This window comes from Salmo salar, chromosome ssa16 (assembly GCF_905237065.1).
Source record: "Salmo salar chromosome ssa16, Ssal_v3.1, whole genome shotgun sequence".
NCBI classification, from domain to species: Eukaryota; Metazoa; Chordata; class Actinopteri; order Salmoniformes; family Salmonidae; genus Salmo; species Salmo salar.
The window spans coordinates 37,492,969-37,518,102 of NC_059457.1; the positions used below are offsets into that span (position 1 = coordinate 37,492,969).

General features: G+C 43.3%; 1 protein-coding gene and 1 long non-coding RNA gene across 4 annotated transcripts in view; one reads left to right on the forward strand and one right to left on the reverse strand.

Moving 5' to 3' along the window:
• LOC106573613 (A disintegrin and metalloproteinase with thrombospondin motifs 20) overlaps window positions 1–25,134 on the reverse strand; it is a 154,936-nt gene that overhangs the window by 25,791 nt on the left and 104,011 nt on the right. For both annotated transcript variants that reach the window (XR_001321382.2, XM_014148814.2), the window contains exons 16-27: window positions 23,768–23,863; window positions 20,827–20,993; window positions 20,536–20,665; window positions 18,657–18,783; window positions 18,361–18,571; window positions 17,934–18,098; window positions 17,153–17,323; window positions 15,231–15,458; window positions 14,277–14,441; window positions 13,774–14,037; window positions 13,261–13,422; window positions 12,461–12,637 (exon numbers count right to left, since the gene is read on the reverse strand). Coding sequence is in view for 1 of the 2 variants with exons in the window: in XM_014148814.2 (XP_014004289.1) it covers window positions 12,461–12,637; window positions 13,261–13,422; window positions 13,774–14,037; window positions 14,277–14,441; window positions 15,231–15,458; window positions 17,153–17,323; window positions 17,934–18,098; window positions 18,361–18,571; window positions 18,657–18,783; window positions 20,536–20,665; window positions 20,827–20,993; window positions 23,768–23,863 (2,063 nt within the window). In the remaining variant the exon portion in view is untranslated. The remainder of the gene's footprint in view (window positions 1–12,460; window positions 12,638–13,260; window positions 13,423–13,773; window positions 14,038–14,276; window positions 14,442–15,230; window positions 15,459–17,152; window positions 17,324–17,933; window positions 18,099–18,360; window positions 18,572–18,656; window positions 18,784–20,535; window positions 20,666–20,826; window positions 20,994–23,767; window positions 23,864–25,134) is intronic.
• LOC106573614 (uncharacterized) lies at window positions 218–7,478 on the forward strand. 2 transcript variants are annotated; one of them, XR_001321383.2, is made up of 3 exons: window positions 218–643; window positions 1,635–1,706; window positions 2,340–7,478. It is a non-coding gene; the product is annotated as an uncharacterized lncRNA (long non-coding RNA). The 2 variants fall into 2 exon arrangements; XR_001321384.2 differs by having other exon boundaries at window positions 228–643; window positions 1,652–1,706.

Below are 25,134 nucleotides of genomic sequence, written 5' to 3' on the forward strand. Positions count from 1 at the left end.
CACTGCACACAGATACAGTATATTATACACATTGTAATTACAAAGGCATTTTAAACACAGGGCTCAGCCCAGCTGACTAGGAGACATCAAAGCTGCCCTGCGTTGACTGACTGATCCTAAACATGCAGTTTCTTGAACCCGCTGCACGCTCACTCAAAAATTATAACACTGCTCCCTCCACTTCAGACAGGAACGTAAACAGGCAGACATGTACAGTAGGGGCGATAGAGGGGGTGTTAGCCCCTCCTTACTGCTGTCATTGAAGAAGAAAAAAAATAGGAAGATAAAAAAGAGCAGGAGGAAGAAAGGAAACCACAACCATATAGGCAGTGCTATGGGCAGTGGTCCTCGGCTGAACTGTATCTGCTGCCTGTTTAACAGTGGGGAGACGACATTATTAGGCGGCATGCTCCTCCCTCTCCACAGCCAGGCAGCCTTATCTGTCAGCCATTAGTTAATCAGGGCTGGTAACGTAGAAGTAGAGCAGAAAACCGGCACAGCGCGTGGGGCCAAAGGACAACCTCTGAGAGCTGAGCTGAGCAGAGCAGGAGGAGGGCAAGGACCCGGGGACCGACCAACCCCTCCACTCTAAACTCTACTACCAGGCTAGGCTGCTGGCTCACTTTACTCAACACTGGATCAGGTAAGTCAACTCCTCTCTTACTATGCTTCAACTGCTCAATTGCCTTTTCCATGAATAGCTACTGGTCCGCTAACTAACATACTGAGGACAAAAGATAGTGATTTTCATTTGGAGAATTTAGTAAATGAGTAAATAAATGAGTAAATAAATATGACTAATGAAGGGTTACAAGGCTGGTAATGCATGTTACTACAGTATATACTACAGTGTGGGGATCTCTAACACAATATAAATGGGGGGGAAAGACTCAAGTTCACATTTACAGAAAATGTATATGGGGATTACAAACACTTAGCCACTTGTATGTATTCATTTACTGTACTGTAAGTCACACTGGATAAAAGTATCTTCTAAGTTGCATATACATGTATTATTACTATTAAAACTTTGTTGAAAAATAAAAAATATACAAGCCACATAAAAAATGACTTTCTCTCGAGACAGATTTCCTCTCCCAAGTTGTAACAGCAATTCATTTCACATGATTAGGTGGGTTAATTCTAGTATCAGCCAGTGAATTTCATCTGGAAATAATATGGATTACTTTACAAGACGGAATTAAATTGTTGCCCGAAAGACACCCCAGTACACGGTTTTGTTCAACAAAGTTTTTCAACTAGAATGGGAGATGTAGTACAATACACAGAAAGAGATAAGCGATGTTTGGCCGTTAACAGCTAAGCAGCTTGTGCTTTTTCTTCTTCTTTCCACTGCATTCCTGCTTTGCTAGTGTTTCAGGGTTCTGGAACAGTTCACTTAATTTATTGCCAAACCAAATCCAGCTAATTTATGTTTATTCTCTGTGCTATGAAGACCATACTATAAAACAGCTTGTAGCGCTTGTAGGTAAATACACATGGAGCTGGCTTTTTTAATTTAAAGTATCAAATATTGATACTTAAATGGACTTTGGTAGACTATACTGAAATGTGAGATGCATCAAGAATATTGACAGGTTATGTATTTTTTCTATTTCCATGCTATTCATAAGAGCATGTCTTTTTCTAGGCATGGCAGGCTGCAATTGTATGATGACATCCGCCCATTCCATCGCAGAGGACAGGTAAGCCAATGGACACATGGAAGCGTTTAGGCATAGAGAGACCACGCTATCGGGTAACTTATGAGACCATGGAATTACCTGTAGTTCAGCCAATGCGACTACACCACAGCATATGCAACTTCAACAGAAAGAACACAGAAATCCCTATAGAACAACTCACTTTCAATTGATAGTTCACTTGGAATGTTTGTCAGATGTTTTCAAACCTTAAAAGGCACTGTCTAATTTCTTTAGTACCTATGTTTCTGGAGCAAAAAAAACTCACGACTGTGTGAAGTTTGTCCAGAATATTACACTCTGTACTAGCAAACCGATACTCAAATACTATGTATAGAAATTTTCAACAGCTTCAAAAAAAGATTATCGAAGTCATATTGAAGATAATCTAGGTTTATGATCATCCTAACAACTAAATGTGTACTCATTTTCCAAGGACCAAGTGATATCAGAGAACAAGATACACTGATAGATATTATTTCAGTTCATTACACTGATTATTACACTGATGTTATTACACCTTTATCAGTGTCAATGAGGGGGAAAAATGTAAGAAGATGTTTGCAGAGCTCAGAGAGTGAGGGAGGCTAAGACATATGGCCAGAGAGCTATCACAGGATGCTTTTTCTGTTCAAGGTCCTGTTTTGCAAGGAAGTTTCAAAGACAGAAGTCAAAACAACACATGCTGTCGACGTGGGAAAAGCTGGTAAGAGCAGAGCATCGTGGGGCGGAGGAATGTCAGAGTCATAGATCTTTCAACCTCAAGGCCAAAATAGCCACACACAGGCCTGATCATCTCCATGCATGGGAAGAAACAATAAGCAACACCTCATACTAGCACTAATACAGTCCAGTCCAACCCTGGCCAACGTGGTCCAAATCTGGCATCCAGACATCAGTGGCCAAAGAGATATCGTTAGACAATTACTACATGAGTAAGTAGGCTGTATTAACTGAAATTAATTGGTATTAACTTGCAAATAGGATTTCCTCACAAAAGAGTTGGTACAAACCAATGTCATAAGTATATTTAGGTACCGAAGGTATGAAAATAGGGACATTTCTTATTGGCGTCACCATGGAGTTTATTGTAAGGGCAATGATGATTGAAAGGGATATTGCAATGTCTAAATAATTATTGGTCTGTGTTAACAAAGTTGACAAAATGTTCACTACAAGTGTTACGTTCGTCGATGGAAGGATTTGACCAAGGTGCAGCGTGGTAGGCGAACATTTTAATTTATTAAATGAACACCGAAACAAAACCAAAATAAATTGAAAAAAATTGAAAAAACGTAAAGTTCAGTCGGGCATACAGTACAGTACCAAAAACAAGATCCCACAATCTAAGGTGGGAAAAGGGGCTGCCTAAGTATGATCCCCAATCAGAGACAACGACAAACAGCTGCCTCTGATTGGGAACCATACTAGGCCAACAAAGAAATAGAAACATAGATTTCCCACCCTGACCTAACCAGATATAGAATAAAAGGGATCTCTAAGGTCAGGGCGTGACAACAAGAGCTTAATAAGGCTGCTTCTGATGGAAAATGAAAGCAGTCAACTAAACTCAACTGTGTAGTTGGTGCCAAACTGTGCCTCTGCCATGGCTAGAAACTCAAATAAACAATCCTAAAAGGGCATATTAAGTTTCCCCAACACGATTCTCTTTTTAAGTCAACACCACTCAGAGAAGATGAACTGAGCAACCATAAGTCAACTTTCAGGAATGACAAAAACAACCAGTTTTTCTACCTGTCCAAACATTCAGCTAGAACCAAGATCCATTTCCATGTCCCACTCCAGAAACACTCCATTGGTGCTCCATTGAGTACAATGCTGTTGTCTCATAAAGCTATGCCAGACCAGGAGAGTGAACCTGATTTCGGACAGCAGAATAATGCTTGAGATTCTAAAGTGACCTTTTGGCCCAGGATTTCCAAGAGCTTCCAAGAGTCCCTATTCCTGGCAAAGTCCATCCATCCAAATTCCTTCTTCTTCTTACTCAACACCACTTCACTGTTAAGCTGTCAAGACCCAAACTCTAGTGTCATTTATCCTAGTGACAAGTTCACAACCAAAGCCAAAGACATGTTGTTCTTGTAAAATAAAGAAATAAAACCAAATGTTATTTGTCACATGCTTCGTAAACAACAGGTGTAGACTAAGTGAAATGCTTACCTGCGGGCCCTTCCCATCAACGCCGAGAAAAAAGATAGAAAAAAATGACAACACAAGGAATAAATACACAACGAGTAACAATAACTTGGCTATATACATGGGGTACAGCTAACGTTTGTCTGTCGGCATTGTTCATCCTGGGTTCCCATAACAGAATTGCATCGTAAGACACCAACGACCTTGACCTTGGCCTTGTGTTCCAACCAAAAAGCTACAGTACAGATATCGGACAAAGGGCAACATTTTCCTCTCTCAAAGAGACACAAGACAATGTTGCCCAAAATATTGTATGATGGGACGATCACATTGTTGTTAGGTTGTTTGTAATTTAGAGGTGGTTGATCGTCAACACCTGCCCGTGTGTGTCTCATTAACACATTCCTCCAAGTTGAACGCTCTGTTTACACCGCTGTCTTTTTATGGGGCCGTTATGGGGGTGATATTGTTGTGTGTTGCTGGTGTGTTTCACAAGCCTGATATGCTATCTACCTTTGATTTCACCCCCACTATAGCACTCTTTGAAGATGTGCAACAATGTACAATCTGCAGCTGGGCTCAGTGGACTCCAAAAGTGGTGTTAAACCTTGAGAATAACTGTGTCAACAGTAGAAGGAAAACAAGTTATTAGGTAATAGCATTGACTACAAAGTCAAAGGCAACTATAATTCCTTGGCTTCCAGCACATCAGATATAATATTTGTCCACCAATGACTGCCTCACAGAGCCACACTGTATATTTTCAGATCCTAGACGGGTGTCAAACACACAGCCCGTGGGCCGTTTTCGGGGTGATTTGAGTATATACTATATTTTTTAATAGGACTATATCATTATTCTATCATTATCCTGAGTGGCGCAGCGGTTTAAGGCCCTGCATCGCAGTGCTAGAGGTGTCACTACAGACCCAGGTTCGATCCCGGCCGTGATCCATAGTCCCTTAGGGCGTTGCACAATTGGCCCAGTGTCGTCCGGGTTAGGGGAGTGTTTGGCCGGGGTAGGCCGTCATTGTAAATAAGAATTTGTTCTTAACTGACTTGCCTAGTTAAATAAGGGTTAAATATATATATATAGCTTTTAAAATTTGATACTTTAAAATGACTAAAAGCAAATACAAACTGTGTACAAATGATACAGTTTCTTGACTGTGTCCAGCTCGCTATTAAATCACCCAAATGAAAACAAGACAGTCAGGGAGCATAGAAAATTAAAAAAAACAATGGATAGATAACAATGAATTTTTTTTTGATGGCAAGGAAATATAACCAATATTCAGTGCGGCCCTCCAGACCTCATTGACAAAATGAGTTTGTGCTTGCAATTTACTCTGGCGGATCTGACGCTGGAGGATGATATAAGAGGACTGAACATTGCGTGATGTAAATGGCGGTGTCGTTTAATCACAAAAGGATGGGAGGGAGACGTTGGGGCTGAATATGTAACATCGATGAGTACTGTAGGCTCAGACATTGACTTGCTGGAATGTCTTCACCATCTGTGAACCAGCGGCCCTAAAGCTCTGAGAGACAGATGCGCAAGTAGAAACAGACCTGCCAGCCAGGTAGCTAATGTGGAACATGCAGTACAGGACCCACATCACTAAAGGTAGAGCCTGGAAGTCTTCATATAAAGAGTAATACACTGACGTCTATTGCACTGCTAACTGACGCCACACCAGAAAGCAGCGGTGTAGGGTGTCTTGGTAAGATGTGAGGTAAAAAGTGATAAGCTCTACTTTCTAGGGAGATATGCTACTTTGAGTGGGTTACCACGTTCTTCTAGGGCATCCTCAAAATCTTTCCCACTGAACCAAGTTTGGGGGGGGATTTTGTTTTGGACAAATATGAAGAGTTTGTACAGTCCAACTACCAAGGTACATCAACATGATAGCCACCAACAGGCCCCAACATAAATAATCTCCAGTAGAGACGAGGTGATAGCAACATGCATTGAAGTCCCATTTCAGAGAGGATTCACCCCATAATCTTTAGAGACCTTTCTCTCAGATGCGTTGTAATGCCAGTTGAGAACCTGTTCCCGATCATTGGACGTGCCAGGGAAAGCCTAGTTTAAACGCTTCCAGATCTATACTTATTTTATCCCCCTGCATCCATCCCCAGCTGTCGCGCCAGCGAAACAAAAATCTGCCTAAACTAGTCTCTTCCCCTCTCTCAATCTTTTCCCCACTCTCTCCCCTGTATCCAGTTTCTTTGTGGTCGCGAGTCAACTCCTGCCACTTTATGTCATCACCCTCCGTCACTGAGACTGCATTAGTGGCTATGTCTAAACGAGGCTTTAATGTACAGGACTAGGCCACATAGAACCAAATATATATCAAACTTTGAAGTTTGACATCAACCGTGCTTGATCGCAGATGTCTATACAGGCAGGAGGGTTCACTGGTTTAGATGAAAGACTCTCCATCGCTGACACATAATATTTATGTTCCATATGTACTATATAAATATCTTGTCTAGTTCTCTCTCAGTCAAACGTTAAGAAATGTGTGTGTTTTGTTGGGCGATCTGGGATAAAAACAAATCAATCTTTGTATACAAGCCATGTCTTTTCTTTGTCATTTGTTTCTATTGAGGCATGGCAGCATTATTTGATTGCTCTCTAAATTGCACATCAATGATGACGGAGAGCATGCTAATATTACAGTTGTTTTTTAATCAAATCCTGGGACAAAAACAAATTACTTTGATTTAAAACAGACAGGAAATGTAATAATGAAAAAAAATAGACTTATTTTAATATATGTTTTGGCTGTCCTCCATGTTTTCCAACTGTTTGGCCTTTCGATACAAACTTTGTTGCTGCTGTCAAAGCTATACTTCTGTCCAAAGATGTTGATGCCTCAGATAACATCTCGAAGCAGAATCTGGTTTGGTGCCTCCAAAGGCTTAACCCTCCGAACATGCCAAATCCTACAAGTATACTGTCCAATACAACTCATCAATTGCATAATTTGGTTTGGTTTAACATTGAATAAACCATCACTAACAGGGACCAAATGTAAAATTAGCATCCTGCTCTGGTTTCCAACCTATGACAAGAACCATGCTTGAAGAACTGAGACTGAGGGAACCTCCAAGTCTCTAAGTCCTAGCTAGCTCCAGTTGATCAGTGCTAGACCGGCATATGGGCTGGATCAGAAAACACAAGCTCAATGATGTTACGACCATCTGACCCCAGGGTGACAGGTTTAGAGAATTTGCCTCAGGCCAAAGTCAAATATGTTTATGTTGTTCATTTTATGTTGTTCATTGATTTCATTTTAACAAATGCGTTTCATTCAGGGTCACTTCAACAAAGATCGCTCTCATTGGGACTCCCCCACTAACTGCAGGAAATTGTGTTTAAGCAACAAATAGGCATAAATTCCTAAAATGTTGGAGTGTTCAATTCATCACACTGCCTTATTGTTGGTTAGTGCTGCTTCACCCCAAAAATGTTTGCAGCTGTTTTTAAAGCAATCATCATTACTTAATGATGTTACCATTGTTGCTAAATCTATTTTGTGTGGAAGTTTACTGCTCCCAAACTGTGTTTGAATAACAAAATCTGTGCAATAAATGTCAATTATGTTCTGTCTTTGGTGAGTTATTCTCTTTGGAAGCAGTTAATGCTTACATTGCTTGATTGTTATATTGGACAAACCCTGAATGAAGAATGCCACAAGATACCCTAATCATCTCACCAGGTAAGTCCATGACACAAGATTCAACCCATATAACTGCCACTTGAGAAAGCAAATCCCTTTGTGAAACATGCCAACATACAGTACAGTGCATTAGGAAAGTATTCAGACCCCTTGACTTTTTGCACATTTTGTTACATTACAGCCTTATTCTAAAATGTATTTAAAAAAAAAAAATCTTCATCAATCTACACACAATACCCCATAATGACAAAGCGAAAACAGGTTTTTAGACATTTTAGCAAATGTATTAAAGAAACAGAAATACCTTATTTACATAAGTATTCACTGACTAGGTAAACCCCTTTCCTTTCCTATTCAGACCATTTGCTATGAGACTCGAAATTGAGCTCAGGTGCATCCGGTTTCCATTGATCATCCTTGAGATGAAAACTTGATTGGAGTCCACCTGTGTTAAATTCAATTGATTGGACATGATTTGGGAAAAGCACACACCTGTCTATAGAAGGTCCCACAGCAAAAACCAAGCCATGAGGTTGAAGGAATTGTCCGTAGAGCTCCGAGACAGGATTTTTTCGAGGCACAGATCTGGGGAAGGGTACCAAAACATTTCTGCATCATTGAAGGTCCCCAAGAACACAGTGGCTTCCATCATACTTAAATGGAATACGTTTGGAACCACCAAGACTCTTCCTAGAGCTAGCCGCCCAGCCAAAGAGCAATCGGGGGAGAAGGGCCTTGGTCAGGGAAGTGACCAAGAACACGATGGTCACTCTGACAGAGCTCCAGAGTTCCTCTGTGGAGATGGGAGAACCTTCCAGAAGGACAACCATCTTTGCAGCACTCCACCAATCAGGCCTTCATGGTAGAGTGGCCAGACGGAAGCCACTCCTTAGTAAAAGTCACATGACAGCCCACTTGTAGTTTGCCAAAAGGCACCTAAAGGACTCTCAGACCATGAGAAACAAGATTCTCTGGTCTGATGAAACCAAGATTGAACTCTTTGGCCTGAATGCCAAGTGTAAATTCTGGCGGAAACCCGGCACCATGCCTACAGTGAATCAGGGGATGTTTTTCAGCAGCAGGGACTGGGAGACTAGTCAGGATCGAGGGAAAGATGAATGGAGCAAAGTACAGAGAGATCCTTGATGAAACCATGCTCCAGAGCACTCAGGACCTCAGACTGGAGCGAAGGTTCACCTTCCAACAGGACAACAACCCTAAGCACACAGCCAAAACAACGCAGGAGTGGCTTCAGGATAAGTCTCTGAATATCCTTGAGTGGCCCAGCCAGAGCCCGGACTTGAACCTGATCGAACATCTCTGGAGAGACCTGAAAATAGCTGTGCAGCGACGCTCCCCATCCAACCTGACAGAGCTTGAGAGGATCTGCAGAGAAGAATGGGAGAAACTCCCCAAATACAGGTGTGCCAAGCTTGTTGCTTCAACAAAGTACTGAGTAATTTATTTTTGGTATTGGCTCTGCTTATTTTATTTGTCCCGTTGAAATGATCTCCTCTATTTGGAAGCATGATATAATACAACAGAAAAGAGGCAGAATGGAATCCATCAACAATATTGGATGAACATAATTTTGGGGGGTTTCGATTTGGGACCTCTTCAAATATAACAAACTTGCCAACATTGATTAATACCAATTATTCTTGTAATAAAACACAATACTCCGTTGGTTTCCAGCCAAAGGCATTACGGAGATAGCCCTATTACTATAATTGTAAACAGATGTACGTGCCAGCCTGTGCCAAAGTTTTCCCTTGAGTGTTTGCAAAATAAAATGATAAAAAACAATAACAATAAGAAAGCCTGCAGTCTGTTTTACATTATATTTTGTGTGATTTTAATTTATGCTCTTTATGCTATTTTATAAAGCACACTTTTATGCTATTCTAAAAAACTCAGATTGCTGGCTTTAGATTAGCTGGATAGAGACACGAGGAGTAACTGCAAGGGTATATATTTTTCTGTATCAACAAATATTGCAGGTATCATATATTGTGTACCAAATGCTATAGGGATATAATTAAACCGAAACAGTTATCTTGAAGTTTGTGTCTGAAGTTTGTTTGACCTGTGTACAACTGGGCAACGGTTCAGCATTTAGGATGTGGGCCTTTATGTCTCGGTAACTTTTGCTCAGTGTAGTATATATTTTAGACAGTATTTGGTATAAACCCCAAAAAATACAGAGCACATATGATGCTATTTCCTGTACTGTGATGAGCATAAAAGTAAATGCTCAACAATATGATTTTGAAGTTATGGAGCAAATGTCATTGCCAAAGAATACAACACCTTCCAAGTATTACAGCATGATGCCACATTGAAAAACAACACACATTTCACAACCTTTGTTTCTTTAATATTTTTTACAGTGGGAAAAGATATTTCAACATGTTTATGTATTTTTGAATGTGAACTAAATAAATAGAAAAAGATTAACATTTGAACAAAAAAACTTTAAGCAATGCACTGTTGCCCCACAGCACAATCACTGAGCACCTTGGGTAAAAAAGTTGGAGACGCGAAGGGTGACTGGGCTGACGAGGCTAAGGAGGAGTCTTGGATGAAATGAATGTCTTGGGACAGACGGAGACAAAGTTATGTGGAAGAGGAAGAAGACAAGAGAGAGCGAGCCCAGAGTGGACCTCACAGGAGAGCTTACGGTCAACACAAACAAAGAGCCATTTTGGTAACACTTCACCTGAACTATGTGTCAGGAAGACTGCACCTTGATGTCACACATGTCATGACACTTTGGGAAACCATGTTTCACGTACTACTGTTTTTCATGCTATCGAAGGATATAATATATGTTGACTGGCTGGCTATCCATCAAGCAAGATGTGGTAGTTAGTAATGAAATGTTTTGAAATGTATGGAGCAGTTATCGGATGCCAGGTCAGGTTTATGACAGCATTACGAAGGTTATGACAGATAGTTCAACCCAAGTGTTACATGTATCTAAATTGAAACAAATACAACATTAAAGCTTCAATAATGAATAAACTATTGTAAACAAATAAATACCTTTTATTTGAAAAAAATCCTTCAGAAATATAGAAACTGGCCCAAGAAAAAAGTGAAACAGCAACAAAATGACTACAGTATCATAAAAGAGAGGTATTTGTGTGCTTCAGTTGGTACGAGATTAGCGGATGCCAATTCAGTTGGTTTTATCTTCTGAGCAGACTTTCAGATGAAAAGCACATTGGAAGTAAATCTACTGTGAAATGGTAGAGCTTTAAAACTGGATTGCATAGTTTGACATTTGTACACCATATTAGATGGATTTATCTTGATATACGGCATGTAACATAAGCTATATAAATACATCAGGTATGACCTGTGAATAAGTTCAATAATACAACTTTATAGTGCCTCTTGTACTTAACAGATTGACTGTTATGTCAATCTGTTAAGATCACCTACAGCCAATTTATCAGAGGCAAAGACAAAAGGGCTCTAATTCGCTGACTTCTGGAAAAAAATGGCAGACTGGTGTTTCTATAGAAACCCCACTGTAAACATCCTTTTGATGTAAACTTCTCCTGTACTATAGTGCAGTTTTACAGTAGAGACAAAGGGCCCACCATACAAGACAAATATTGAAACCACTTGTGCCACTATGACCAACTAACACACTAACGACAAGACAGAATAATTACAACACCTGTACTGGTGAGGGTGAGAGTATATTGTGAGGTTGAGTGTTTTGCCGAACAGTGATCCCTGTACAATGTTCAGTTTTGTGATACCAGAAGTGTAGAAGGTGTTTGCCTGGCCTTTGTAGCTACTACTGTACATGACTTTCCGCGCCCGATATTTGCCTTGCATAGGCATTATAGCTTTTTTCCTACAGTAACAGTATGTGTCTAAGTATTTCAAATATCTACCATTTCAAATTGAACCCTAAAATACAGTGTTATATCTAGACTATCTATAGTATTCTATAGTTACTGTTTTTTATTATTTTGTATTTATAATTCATTGGCAGTTATTTAAAACTTTAGAAGCGCACCTTGTTACATGAGGGGATGGTAGAACTGTGAAAAGATCTAGAATATAACATTCTAAGAGGGATGGCACCATTTTGAAAACTGCATTTAACGTTTCATTTATGAGTCTTAAAAAAAAAAAAATATGGTAAAAAATATTAACAAAACATACTGTCGTTTTGAACGTACTTTCCTCTGTACAAACTGTCATTATTCATGAGACGCAAGAGATCCAACCAAAAGCACCAGTAAAATCTTAAATATCATATTCAGTTACAAAACCTAGCCACTAAAAATAAAATCATACTGTACAAAGATACATACAGAAAATACAGTAACAGTTTGTTGCTGTTTGATAAAGGTAACTCTTATACACAAATATACACTTGTGTACTTTCGGTTACAGGGTGAGACAGATATCAAAAATGTTTACTTCACGCTTCACATATGAAATAAATATATTTCGAGTTACTCACTCGCATCTACAAATATATGGCATTGCTGGACAACATTGTCCTTCTAATTTATAGTTTACATTTGGAGCCTAAGTTCCAAATGGGAACCATGTGTTTCTGAGAATTCCCAAAGTGGAGCAGCATTCTGTGTGTGCTCTTTTCCCCCTTGTTTCTAATCAGCACCATGCCACTCCAGGGCCCAGTGTGGGTGGGCTGGGGCTATCCTAACCTAGCGCTGACACTAGTGCTCCATTGACTCTCCTACAGATAGGCTAAAACAGTTAGCTAGCCGCTAGCCTCTAGCTGCTAGTGGATGGGCCAGAAATACACTCCCTGTAATTTAAGCACACCCCCATGTCTACTCACGGCTCATGGTGACGCGCCCCAGTGAAGGAGGAAGTTAAGGAGGAGGAGAAGTTATGGGAAGAGGAAGTACTATCGTACCGGCTTCCATGGTCGGCGGTGCCAGGATATGCTGCCCGGGCACAGGTGCAGGCTGCACTGCTCCATGTCAGGAGGCTTATCCAGGACGTCACAGCTGTGGTCGTTGAGTCTCTGTCCGTTGGGCCGTTGGCACACCACCTGGCGCGTCCTCCTGCCTCCGCCACACGTCTGGGTACACTGAGAGTGGAGAAGAGAAGAGGGGGTCACTTAGTATTTAGCAAGACTTTTGAGTTAAAGGCAGGCTACTTGGTACAGTATCTCAATAGCTTTTCTTTCAGGGGGGGAGTAGATGAAGAAGAGGTGCAGAGGAAAGGAAGCAACTTTAGACTATTGAAATGCATGCCCAGGAGTCTGAAATGGGTATCTGTAGTTTAGTAGTGGACTGTATTGTTGTAGTGCCCAGGAGTCTGAAATGGGTATCTGTAGTTTAGTAGTGGACTGTATTGTTGTAGTGCCCAGGAGTCTGAAATGGGTATCTGTAGTTTAGTAGTGGACTGTATTGTTGTAGCGCCCAGGAGTCTGAAATGGGTATCTGTAGTTCAGTAGTGGACTGTATTGTTGTAGCTTTAACTGAGGCAGATCTGTTTACATACATAGTCCCTGTAGTGCCTGTGTACTCACCTCTTGGGAGAGGCTATACAGACACGCCTGGTGCCCAAATTGATGACGTATGTCGCACAGCGAGAATTGAGTGGAGACGAACGGATTCGGTTCAGTCAGTTGTCTCAACTCGTCTCTCAGATGCGCGACATACGTCATCAATTTGGGCACCAGGCGTGTCCGTATAGCCTCTCCCTCACCTCTCCCCAGATGCCGTAGTTCCACAGAGGGCAGGGTCCTGAGTCGCAGCTCTTGGACTCTGCAGGTTTGACCCTCTGGTCACAGTGGTTGGTGCTGCGACCCTCCGCATCCTGACACACCACCACCCTCCTCTGGAAGCCCCCTGCACACGTACTGGAGCACTACGGAGGGGCACAGAGTGTGTTACAGAGGGAAACACACACAAACACACACAACTCTGTACACAGCCTGTACACTACCTTACCAGCTACAATCTAGTCATATCCTTACTATCTGTCTGAGTGAATACAGTGAGAGATCACTCTGTGAGGAACAGCAGAAATGCAGTCAGACAATTAGGTGAGGGAGAGAGCAGTGCATGGAGATGGTATCATAGTCCCAGAAGTTTTTCTTGACCACGTGGAACACCAGGACCCACCCGAACCCCCCGGCCATATTGCCTACAACTAGGGGTCAGAGTTTTCCCTGGTCAGGTAAGTGTAAAATCTCTGGCCCCATGGTACTGTACATACTCCTCCCCAGGGTCCCGTCCTCCACTGGTTGTCTGCCGATGGGACGTTCCAACTGCTGTGGCCTGGGTGACTGGCGGGGTTGTGGGGGCTGTAGGGCTGGTCATTGGGCCTCTGGCGGTACACGGAGGGGCAGGGGGTGGCCGTACACTCCTGCTCTGTGCTGGGCCTCTCGTCCTGGTCGCAGAATGACTCATCCACCTGGTGGTGGTAGTTACTGCATTCAACCTGCCTGGTGGCCCGGCCCACACCACACGTCACTGAACACTGGGGAAACAATAGACACAAGGTCATATCAGTGAACACTGGGGAAACAATAGACACAGGTCATATCAGTGAACACTGGGCAAACAATAGACAAAAGGTCATATCACTGAACAATAGGCAGAGAGCATAGCATTAATAAGTGATGCATTATTTCATTAGTAAAGGCATAATAGCTACTCATACATATTTATACTTATAAAAGTAATGGGGTTAAAAAAATGACAACAACTGTAACATACAGGAGACCACTCCCAGGAACTCCACTGGCCACACGAGCTGAAGCAGGCTGAGGATTCTGGGGGCCGGGGCAGATGGGCACAGTAGGACTCGTCTGCCACTCCACCCTGGGCGTCCCGACAGCTGACATAGCGGGCACGCTTACCCTTCCCACAGGAGACAGAGCACTGAGACACACACAGAGGAACCCACAAACATTCAAGATTAGAGTTACATTGTGTCACACTTACATATAAAGCACTTTACATTAACTTATACTGGCTGATGTGTTTCACTGAAGATGTGTGCATAACAACAGTCTATTTTCAATGAACTGATAAAGGTTACATTTTAAGCCACCAGCTCAGACACTGTGACAAATGCATTAAAATGAATCATTTGTACTCTGTCTCTATATGCTCTCACGAGACTCCTCCGTGAGGTTTTCACCTGGTGATATTCTAGCTGCACCTCAACAGCAAACTCAACAGTAGTACATGTAAACTTTACCAAGGGGTGAATATCTACTGCGATCTAAAGGCACCATCTGAAATACACATGTAAATATCACAATCATATCAATTACATCAAATTGCCCATGACTTCACACGAGAGGATGGCAGTATCGCTCCTGAGTGGAATGTATGTGTGTTTTTTCAGAGGTACCACACTTGCGCTAGCCTCCTCTTTGACATTCGAGCTCACAGCCTCTCTGACAGACATACAGACAAACTGAGATTCATGTTTAAAACCAAAGCCTCATGTTTAGACAGAGATCTGTTTTTTCATTTGCACTGGGCAACAATGCAAAACCAGGGTGAGGGAGTGTGTTTGTGTGAGGCTGAGCAGTGCTGCATTCTATATACCAGTGAATCAGACATGTACAGTCAGAGGGGTAGTAATGGCGAGGCAGAGAGAGCTACTGTACGTGAGTGTTTATAAGCCTATTGGTGCGTGTGAGTGGTTGCAGTGCTCACTGTGGTCCAGGAGCCATATCTCCACTGTGTGAAGAGCTGACCAGAGGTGTCAGGGCGGACGGTGCTCTGTTGAGGAGAGGCCCAGGGACATGGTGCCACCTCACAGTCCTGGCTGTCCCTGGGTCTGGATGCTGCGTTACACTTCCTGTCATCCACTGTGTCCCCATACAACCCTGACACACACCTCACAGCCCGCATCTGGTAACCATGGCCACACGTCACTGCACACTGCAACAACATACACAGGAGAGAGACACACAGGGTCAGATCATGGCCTGAGGCTCCAAAAGGATTGACACGAAAACCTTGGCAGATCAGTGTTTACTTCGAGGAAGGATGCAATTTTAACTCAGCTCACAGTCTAGCCCAGCCAAGCCCAGTCTAACTTAATGTAGTTGAACCCTACTACTTCCCAGACACCCACCCTCTCCCCCAGATCTCTGCTAACGGAGTGGCAGGTAGCCTAGCGGGGCGGCAGGTAGCCTAGCGGGGCGGCAGGTAGCGTAGCGGGGCGGCAGGTAGCCTAGTGGTTAAGAGCATTGGGCCTGTAACTGAAAGGTTGCTGGTTCGAATCCCCGAGCCGACAAGGTAAAACATCTGTTGATGTACCCTTGAGCAAGGCACTTAAACCCTCATTTCTCCTGTACATTGTTCTGGATAAGAGCATCTGCTGAATGAATGTATGTGTCTTTATTATGGATCCCTGCAGCAGCTACTCATCCTGGGGTCCGGCAAAATGAAGGCAGTTATAAAAAATATAATTCATTCACAACAGATTTTACAACACATTGTGTGCCCTCAGGCCCCTACTCTACTATCACATATCTACAACACAAAATCCATGTGTATAGTGTGTATGTTATTGTGTGTTTGTATGCATGCGTCTGTGCCTATGCTTGTGTTGCTTCACAGTCCCCGCTGTTCCATAAGGTGTATTTGTATCTGGTTTTTTTAATCTAATTTTACTGCTTGCATTAGTTACTTGATGTGGAATAGAGTTCCATGTAGTCATGGCTCTATGTAATACTGTGTGCCTCCCATAGTCTGTTCTGGACTGTGAGGAGACCTCTTGTGGCATGTCTTGTGGGGTATGCTTGTGTGTAGAGCTGTGTGCCAGTCGTTCAAACAGACAGCTCGGTGCATTCAACATGTATTTGTGAGAGGTATTGACAAGTAGTGATGAAGTCAATCTCTCCTCCATTTTGAGCCATGAGAGATTGACATGCATATTATTAATATTAGCTCTCTGTGTACATTCAAGGGCCAGCCGTGCTGCCCTGTTCTGAGCCAATTGTCATGTACACACATTTGGTGGAGGAAGTGCTGCAGGATTTGGGCACTAGATTGTGATTACACAGGAATTAACAGCCATATATACTGTATACCAGCTCTGTCAATGGAACTATCATGTTGAGTCAATGAATGGTCAAAGACATTAAATCCTCCATTCATTCCTGTCATACTGGATTGTGCACACCAGACAAGGTGCGTGTATATAGGCTGAGGAAGTATTGGACTAGCAGACTTACAGGGTCCGTGTGTGTACGGCTCCGTCTAAGGCAGTAGGGGTACCTGATAGTGTGGTAAGTTATGGAGTGGTGTGCTCTGACTTGAGCTCTCATTTCCTCCCCTAGCGCTCTCACTCTGCCCTCATATCCTGTCGGAGTAAATCTGACCCCACACACAGATACACACCACAGATACACACCACAGATACACACCACAGATACACACTGGGAAGGAAGGGGATGTATGTGCAGAGCACACGTGCAGCCAGACACATAAATAACACACACTACAATGTTACATACTTAAACATTCATTCCTGCACATTCATTCCTATTCAATCACAAAGATTCAATCACACGAGAACCTGAATCAGTCAGACACAGGCACGTGCAGATCCATCCAACTGGACTCACCGGTCCCCAGACTCCGACCTGCCAGGAGGCACAATCTGGCAGCTCACAGCTCCCCACGGCTAGAGGCTTGGTGTTGGGGTCACAGAAGTGTTCACTCTGATTCTCCTCTCCTACCCCCACACTACAGGATACCTGCCTGTGCCTCATCCCCTTCCCACACGTCACCAAGCACTGGGAGGGGACAGAGGGCGAGATAGGGTCAGGGTGAGGGAGGAAGACTAATAAAGTATATGTTTTATGAAGGGTGTGTGTGTGGCGGAGGAACATTTTGTGATTGTATGTGTAAAATGTTATCCCCAAAGTGTGTGTGCATGTTAGAGCAAATGTGATGCATTTACATCAATACACATATACTTTATAAAGTGTGTATATATTTACGTGTTTTATTATGTGTGTACGTCAATACGCATATACTTTATAAAGTGTGTATATATTTACGTGTTTTATTATGTGTGTACGTCAATACGCATATACTTTATAAAGTGTGTATATATTTGTGTGTTTTATTATGTGTTTACATCAATATGCATATACTTTATAAAGTGTGTATATATTTACATGTGTTTATAGAAGTGTTTATTGATGTGAATGGAACAGTGTGAATTTGTGTAATGTGTGTGCATGTGTGTGTTTGCACTGTGTGTGTGTGTGTGTGTGTGTGTGTGTGTACTGTGTGTGTGTGTGTGTGTGTGTGTGTGTGTGTGTGTACTGTGTGTGTGTGTGTGTGTACTGTGTGTGTGTGTGTGTGTGTATGTGTGTGTGTGTGAAGTGTGACCCGTACCTCACTCCACTCGCTGGCTGACCAGTCAGGGCAGGCCTGGTCATTGCAGCTCTCCGCGATCATTCTCTGGTAGTCACTGCACTCCCTGTCCACCAGTCTCCTCCCCAGATTGTTCATACAGTAGGAGTCCCTGGTGCGGGCCCCACGACCACACGTCTTAGAACACTGAATGATGCACACAACACTCAGCATTAGATTCACCATTCAACATGTACTGCACAAACGCCTAACAAAAACACTGCACCAAACATGTACAAAATACTCTCTACTACCTGTAACCTAAATCACGTCCACTTATAATAACACCTGTCATGCATGAGAAGACTAAATAAAAAATGGGCTGCTTTTCAAGACAATGTGCCATAGCATCACATCATGAAAACAGGTATTGTAATGATGTGTGTCTTTGACTGTAGTTTCTACTGACCTGGGACCAGGCGCTGTACTGCCAGCTCTTGAGCAGACAGTCCCCTTGGCAGGCCTCTCTGGCCTGGGGTTTAGGTAGGTCAGAACAGGCCCTCCCCTCCACCCTCTCACTCTGCCTCTTCAGCAAGCTGTACCTCATACACTGCACGTCCATGGTCCGGTAGCCAGGGCCACACTTAGCAGAACACTCACTCTTCCCTGCTACATTCCACCTGCAAAAAGGCTATATGGGTTAGTGTCTGTTTAACAGATATTTAGTGACAGTGTGTGTGTGTTAGGTTGTGTGTGTATATCTACCTGAGTTCACAGTCAGTGTTACATGGCTCAGTGGCAGTATTGGGACGGGGTAGAGGCTCACAGCGCTGGTCAGAAACCCCCAGGTGGTCACTCTTCCTCACACATACCGCCTTGCGCCGTCGTTCACCTACACGAACACACACACACAAACACACACGCACAAACACACACGCACACATGCAAGATTTGAATGTTTGAATTAGATCCGATCTGGCTAGGATCAACTGCCAAAGATCACATTTCCCCCTCCTTTAAATTGTTTAATTAACTCTCTGTGATTGGGTCCCAGTCCAAATGGGATTAGGGGTTCTGGGATGAAACTGCTTCAACTGGATCCTGCTAATGATGCTGCGAGACACAGGAATGGTCCTAGGAGAAACTTCCAGGAGAGATTTAGTGTGCTCAGAACAGGGAAGAACAACTGCCCCCTCTCATTGGCAGGTTTACTTTTAGTCTGAGTCTTGTCCTGGTGACAAAACTGAGCGATTTGCTCTTAGATAGGCCAGCTGCGAAGTCAAAATTGGCTATAATGTAAAACTTCATGAATCAGAAAATAGCTTTTTGGTCTTAATTTAAGGTTAGGCATTAGGGTTAGGTTTCAAATCAAATTGTATTACTTTGTGGCTGTGCCAGCTAATGACCACACTACAGAGCTGCCTCCAGAACAAGATTCATGAAGAGAAACGCTAACCTGCCTCTCATAGAAGCCACGGAAGTTCAAAGCCGACCGTGGTACTGCAGGTATAGTTTGCAGAAAACAGGATCCCCCATTATAGTGAATGAAAAAATGGCAATCTTTGTGGTCAATCTTCGTATAAACCCCCCCCCCCAAAAAAACCCAAAGACAATCATGGTACTAATAATTGCTTCTAATATACCAGATGTATGTCCTTGAACAGATTATTTAAAAATTGCACACAGGAAAAGACAAGGATCATTTAGTTGCTAATGGCAGCCTGCAATACCTTGGTCGGCCTTCAACTTGAGTTACTCAATGAGAGGGGGCAGCACTGAGCTAGCCTGCAACGTTACTTCCTGGTATGTCTTATGAGACGCCATCTTAACCGACATCATTTGGCTTCAATGCGCTATTGGATCTTCACATAGGAATGAATGGTGCGGCAGGTAGCCTAGTGGTTAGAGTGTTGGACTAGTAACCAAAAGTGTTGTAAGATCAAATCCCGAGCTGACCAGGTAAAAATCTGTCGTTCTACCCCTGAACAAGGTAGTTAACCTGCTGTTCCTAGGCCGTCAATGAAAATAAGAATTTGTTATTAACTGACTTGCCTAGTTAATTAAAGATAAAAAAATGAAAATGGTGTCATGTGATTGATGGCTTTGTCCATTCAAATATACATTAATTGGCTCAGTAAGGTTAGAGGGCAGGCTCAGGGCTAAGGGGGAGGAAGGTGTACTGGGATGTGATCAACCAGAGCAGAGGGGCTGCCAGGAGAGGAGGTAGGTTGATTTATAGGAGACGTGGGTTGGTACTCAGTACTTATGCTGTGGTGTGTGGGGGTCAAAATAGCATTGGGGGCTGAAGCCTGAAACACATGGGTAACAGGGTGGATACTTTTTCCTCTCACTGTATGACCTTGCCCTGACACATGGGTAACTGGGTGGATAACTATGACATTACCCTGACACATGGGTAACTGGGTGGCTAACTATGACTTTACCCTGGCACATGGGTAACTGGGTGGATGACCATGACCTTACCCTGACACATGGGTAACTGGGTGGATGACTATGACTTTACCATGAAACATGGGTAACTGGGTGGATGACTATGACTTTACCCTGAAACATGGGTAACTGGGTGGACGACTATGACTTTACCCTGACACATGGGTAACTGGATGGACGATTATGACCTTACCCTGACACATGAGGCTACAATCCAGCCAGGAGCCTGAGGGGTCCCACACAAACTGTTCCCTGTGCTCCTCGATGGGGATGTTGAAGGAGTAGCGCACATCTGGGTTGTACAGGTTCCCCACACACAGGACCTAGGGCAACAATGATATGGGAAATGCTTGTAACAATATAGAAGGAGAGATGGGGGAAGGGAGGAGAGGGGGACAGAGAAAGCTAGAGAGAGAGAAAGCAGAGAGAGATAAAGACAGAAACAAACAGAAGAGCGAGAGAGAGACAGAGACATCAGCCTTGCCTGTAGGATGAGTTCCTCCTCGATGCGTTCAGTGCAGTTGATGCGCTCCTCTTTGGTGTCCGAGCCACTGTACTCAATGACGGTTCCCTTGAAGGGGATTTCCCTTTTGAACATGGCCACCACAAAGTTCCCATTCAGGAGAAAGTTAGAATGGCTGTCAGATAAAGCTGAAAGGAAACAAACAAAAAGTGGAAAAATAAATAATAAAAAGAAAATATTGCCTCAAGACTTTGGATAAAAACTGCTTTCTTGGCTAAACACTTTGAGTCTTGTGGGTTTCAGGTTTGGAAAATCGTTTGAGGGGGAAAGTAGCTTTGTCATTCCAAGCTGTATGTAAACATTCAATGACTTCAAACCAAAAATGTTCTGCAATGCCATTGTTGCAAGGGGCTATGTTGAAACATTGGTGGCACCAAATTGCAGTCATTTGGAGTTAGACTGCGTGACTCTCTTTACGACTGGCACTACAATACTAACAAAGTAGCTCCACTGTCTTGAAATACAAACCAGTGCATAAAAACACAAACACAAAAGACAAGCTCACACATGCTGAACAAACCCTTGTTTATACACTACCAACCAAACACCAACTACCCCCTTCAACACACACACACACACACACACACACACACACACACACACACACACACACACACACACACAGAAGTATGGTTCTGTGAAATATGCAGTAATTACAATGTGAGCGAGCCCATGTTGAAACAATGTGTGTGATTAGGTCTCTAGGCACAACTTTGCTTACATTCAAGTCTGCACACTACCAGTGGAGGACCCCAGCTAGTCCTCTTTAACCCCTGACTGCCTGTGTGTGTGTGGTGTGTGATGGCCAATGACAAAAACACCTCTTCTGGCAGTAATCACCTGCACCCTCCAGCAGTGAGAAGAATGCATTGGCTAACACACACACACAAACACAGCCATTACCATCTCACCCAGCCCCTATCCACTTTCATCTGGCCTGGCTACACATGGCTCTAATTAACACCTTTTCTTCACACATTCAGCTTCCTCTCGTTCTGACACACCGTTTGCTTTCCCAGCTATCCTTTATCCCCTGGCCCATTTGGCTCCGGGCCCCGCCATGCTTCCTCCATATACAGTCGGAAGTTTACATACACCTTCGCCAAATACATTTAAACTCAGTTTTTCACAATTCCTGACATTTAATCCTAGTAAAAATTCCCTGTGTTAGGTCACTTAGGTTCACAACTTTATTTTAAGAATAGCCTTCCACAAGCTTCCCACAATAAGTTGGGTGAATTTTGGCCCATTCCTCCTGACAGAGCTGGTGTAACTGAGTCAGGTTTGTAGGGCTTTGTAATGGCCACTCCAATACCTTGACTTTGTTGTCCTTAAGCCATTTTGCCACAACTTTGGAAGTATGCTTGGGGTCATTGTCCATTTGGAAGACCCATTTGCAACCAAGCTTTAACTTCCTGACTGATGTCTTGAGATGTTGCTTCAATATTTCTACATAATTCTCCTCCCTCATGATGCCATCTATTTTGTGGAGTGCACCAGTCCCTCCTGCAGCAAAGCACCCCCACAACATGATGCTGCCACCCCCATGCTTCACGGTTGGGATGGTGTTCTTCAGCTTGCAAGCCTCCCCCTTTTTCCTCCAAACAGAACGATGGTCATTATGGCCAAACAGTTCTGTTTTTGTTTCATCAGACCAGAGGACATTTCTCCAAGAAGTACAATCTTTGTCCCCATGTGCAGTTGCAAACCGTAGTCTGGCTTTTTTATGGCGGTTTTGGAGCAGTGGCTTCTTCCTTGCTGAGCGGCCTTTCAGGTTATGTTGATATAGGACTAGTTTTACTGTGGATATAGATACTTTTGTACCTGTTTCCTCCAGCATCTTCACAATGTCCTTTGCTGTTGTTCTGGGATTGATTTGCACTTTTCGCACAAAAGTACGTTCATCTCTAGGAGACAGAACGCATCTCCTTCCTGAGTGGTATGACGGCCGCGTGGTCCCATGGTGTTTATACTTGCATACTATTGTTTGTACAGATGAACGTGGTACCTTCAGGCATTTGGAAATTGCTCCCAAGGATGAACCAGACTTGTGGAGGTCTACAATTTTCTTTCTGAGGTCTTGGCTGATTTCTTTTGATTTTCCCATGATGTCAAGCAAAGAGGCACTGAGTTTGAAGGTAGGCCTTGAAATACATCCACAGGTACACCTCCAATGGACTCAAATTATGTCAATTAGCCTATCAGAAGCTTCTAAAGCCATGACATCATTTTCTGGAATTTTCCAAGCTGTTTAAAGGCACAGTCAACTTAGTGTATGTAAACCTCTGATCCACTGGAATTGTGATACAGTGAATTATAAGCGAAATAATCTGTCTGTAAACAATTGTTGGAAAAAATACTTGTGTCATACACAAAGTAGATGTCCTAACCGACTTGCCAAAACTATAGTTTGTTAACAAGACATTTGTGGAGTGGTTGAAAAACGAGTTTTAATGACTCCAACCTAAGTGTATGTAAACTTCCGACTTCAACTGTACATTCTGACTGGTATAAATGACTAAAGGTTTGGTATTAGTCCATACTTCCTCACCCCTTTTAACCCCCCTTCTTAAACAGCTTGTCCCTCAGCTGGGGTCACTGGGTGGGTAACCATGTTCTGACCAATGGCTGCCCTTTGGTAGAGGAGCGGCGGAAAACACAGTGACCTATTGTATGGTGCCCACCATTTAAAGAGGCATCAATAAACATATTTAAAGCCTCTATAGCTAGAAAGAATTTGCCATCGACTGGCTGTGATTGAGTGGGCCTGGTGTGAAGCATCACTCACGCACACACACACACACACACACACACACACACACACACACACACACACACACACACACACACACACACACACACACACACACACACACACACACACACACACACACAAACTCACCGAGGTAGTTGTCATCCTCCGACTTCCCAGAGTAGCTGACCTGTTTGATATCAATGTTGGTGGCTCCTGCAGGGATGCGCACCACTGTGTTGTAACCTGGATCGAGAGAGAGAGCGAGAGAGAGAGAGAAAGAGAGAGAGAGAGAGAAAGAGAGAGAGAGAGAGAGAGAAAGAGGCCCACCTGTAAAATAATATGTAATTACTCCCCAACCCGGCGCTTGCCCTGTAATTTCCCTGGGTCTGTGTTCCATGACAGGCCGACATGGGTAGAGGAAAGAGGAGAGGAGAGACTGAGCAGGAGCGAGGGAAACGGTGAGAGAGAAGATGGAGGAAGAGAGTAGAAACAGAACAGGAGATGAAAGAGAAGAGGTGAGAGGCGGAAAGAGGTGAGAGGAGAGGGTTAAGACAGAGATATTAGAATGAGGGGAGAAGAGAGGGTTAAAACAGAGATATTAGCGTGAAGGGAGAGAAGAGGGTTAAAACAGAGATATTAGAGTGAGGGGAGAGGAGAGTGTTAAATCAGAGATGGAGTGAGGGGAGAGGGTTAAAACAGAGATATTGGAGTGAGGGGAGAGGAGAGGGATAAAACAGAGATATTGGAGTGAGTGGAGAGGGTTAAAACAGAGATATTGGAGTGAGGGGAGAGGAGAGGGTTAGAACAGAGATATTGGAGTGAGGGGAGAGGAGAGGGTCAAAACAGAGATATTGGAAAAAGGGGAGAGGACAGGGTTAGAACAGAGATATTGGTGAGGGGAGAGGATGGGGTTAGAACAGAGATATTGGAGTGGGGGGAGAGACAGAGATATTAGAATGAGGGGAGAGGGTTAAAACAGAGATATTAGTGTGAGGGGAGAGGAGAGAGTTAGAACAGAGATATTGGAGTGAGGGGAGAGGAGAGGGTTAGAACAGAGATCTTGGAGTGAGGGGAGAGTGTTAAAACAGAGATATTGGAGTGAGGGGAGAGGAGAGGGTTAGAACAGAGATATTGGAGTGAGGGGTGAGGAGAGGGTTAGAACAGAGATGGAGTGAGGGGAGAGGGTTAAGACAGAGATATTAGAATGAGGGGAGAAGAGAGGGTTAAAACAGAGATATTAGCGTGAAGGGAGAGGAGAGGGTTAAAACAGAGATATTAGAGTGAGGGGAGAGGAGAGTGTTAAAACAGAGATCTTGGAGTGAGGGGAGAGGGTTAAAACAGAGATATTGGAGTGAGGGGAGAGGAGAGGGTTAGAACAGAGATATTGGAGTGAGGGGTGAGGAGAGGGTTAGAACAGAGATGGAGTGAGGGGAGATGGTTAAGACAGAGATATTAGAATGAGGGGAGAGGAGAGGGTTAAAACAGAGATATTAGCGTGAAGGGAGAGGAGAGGG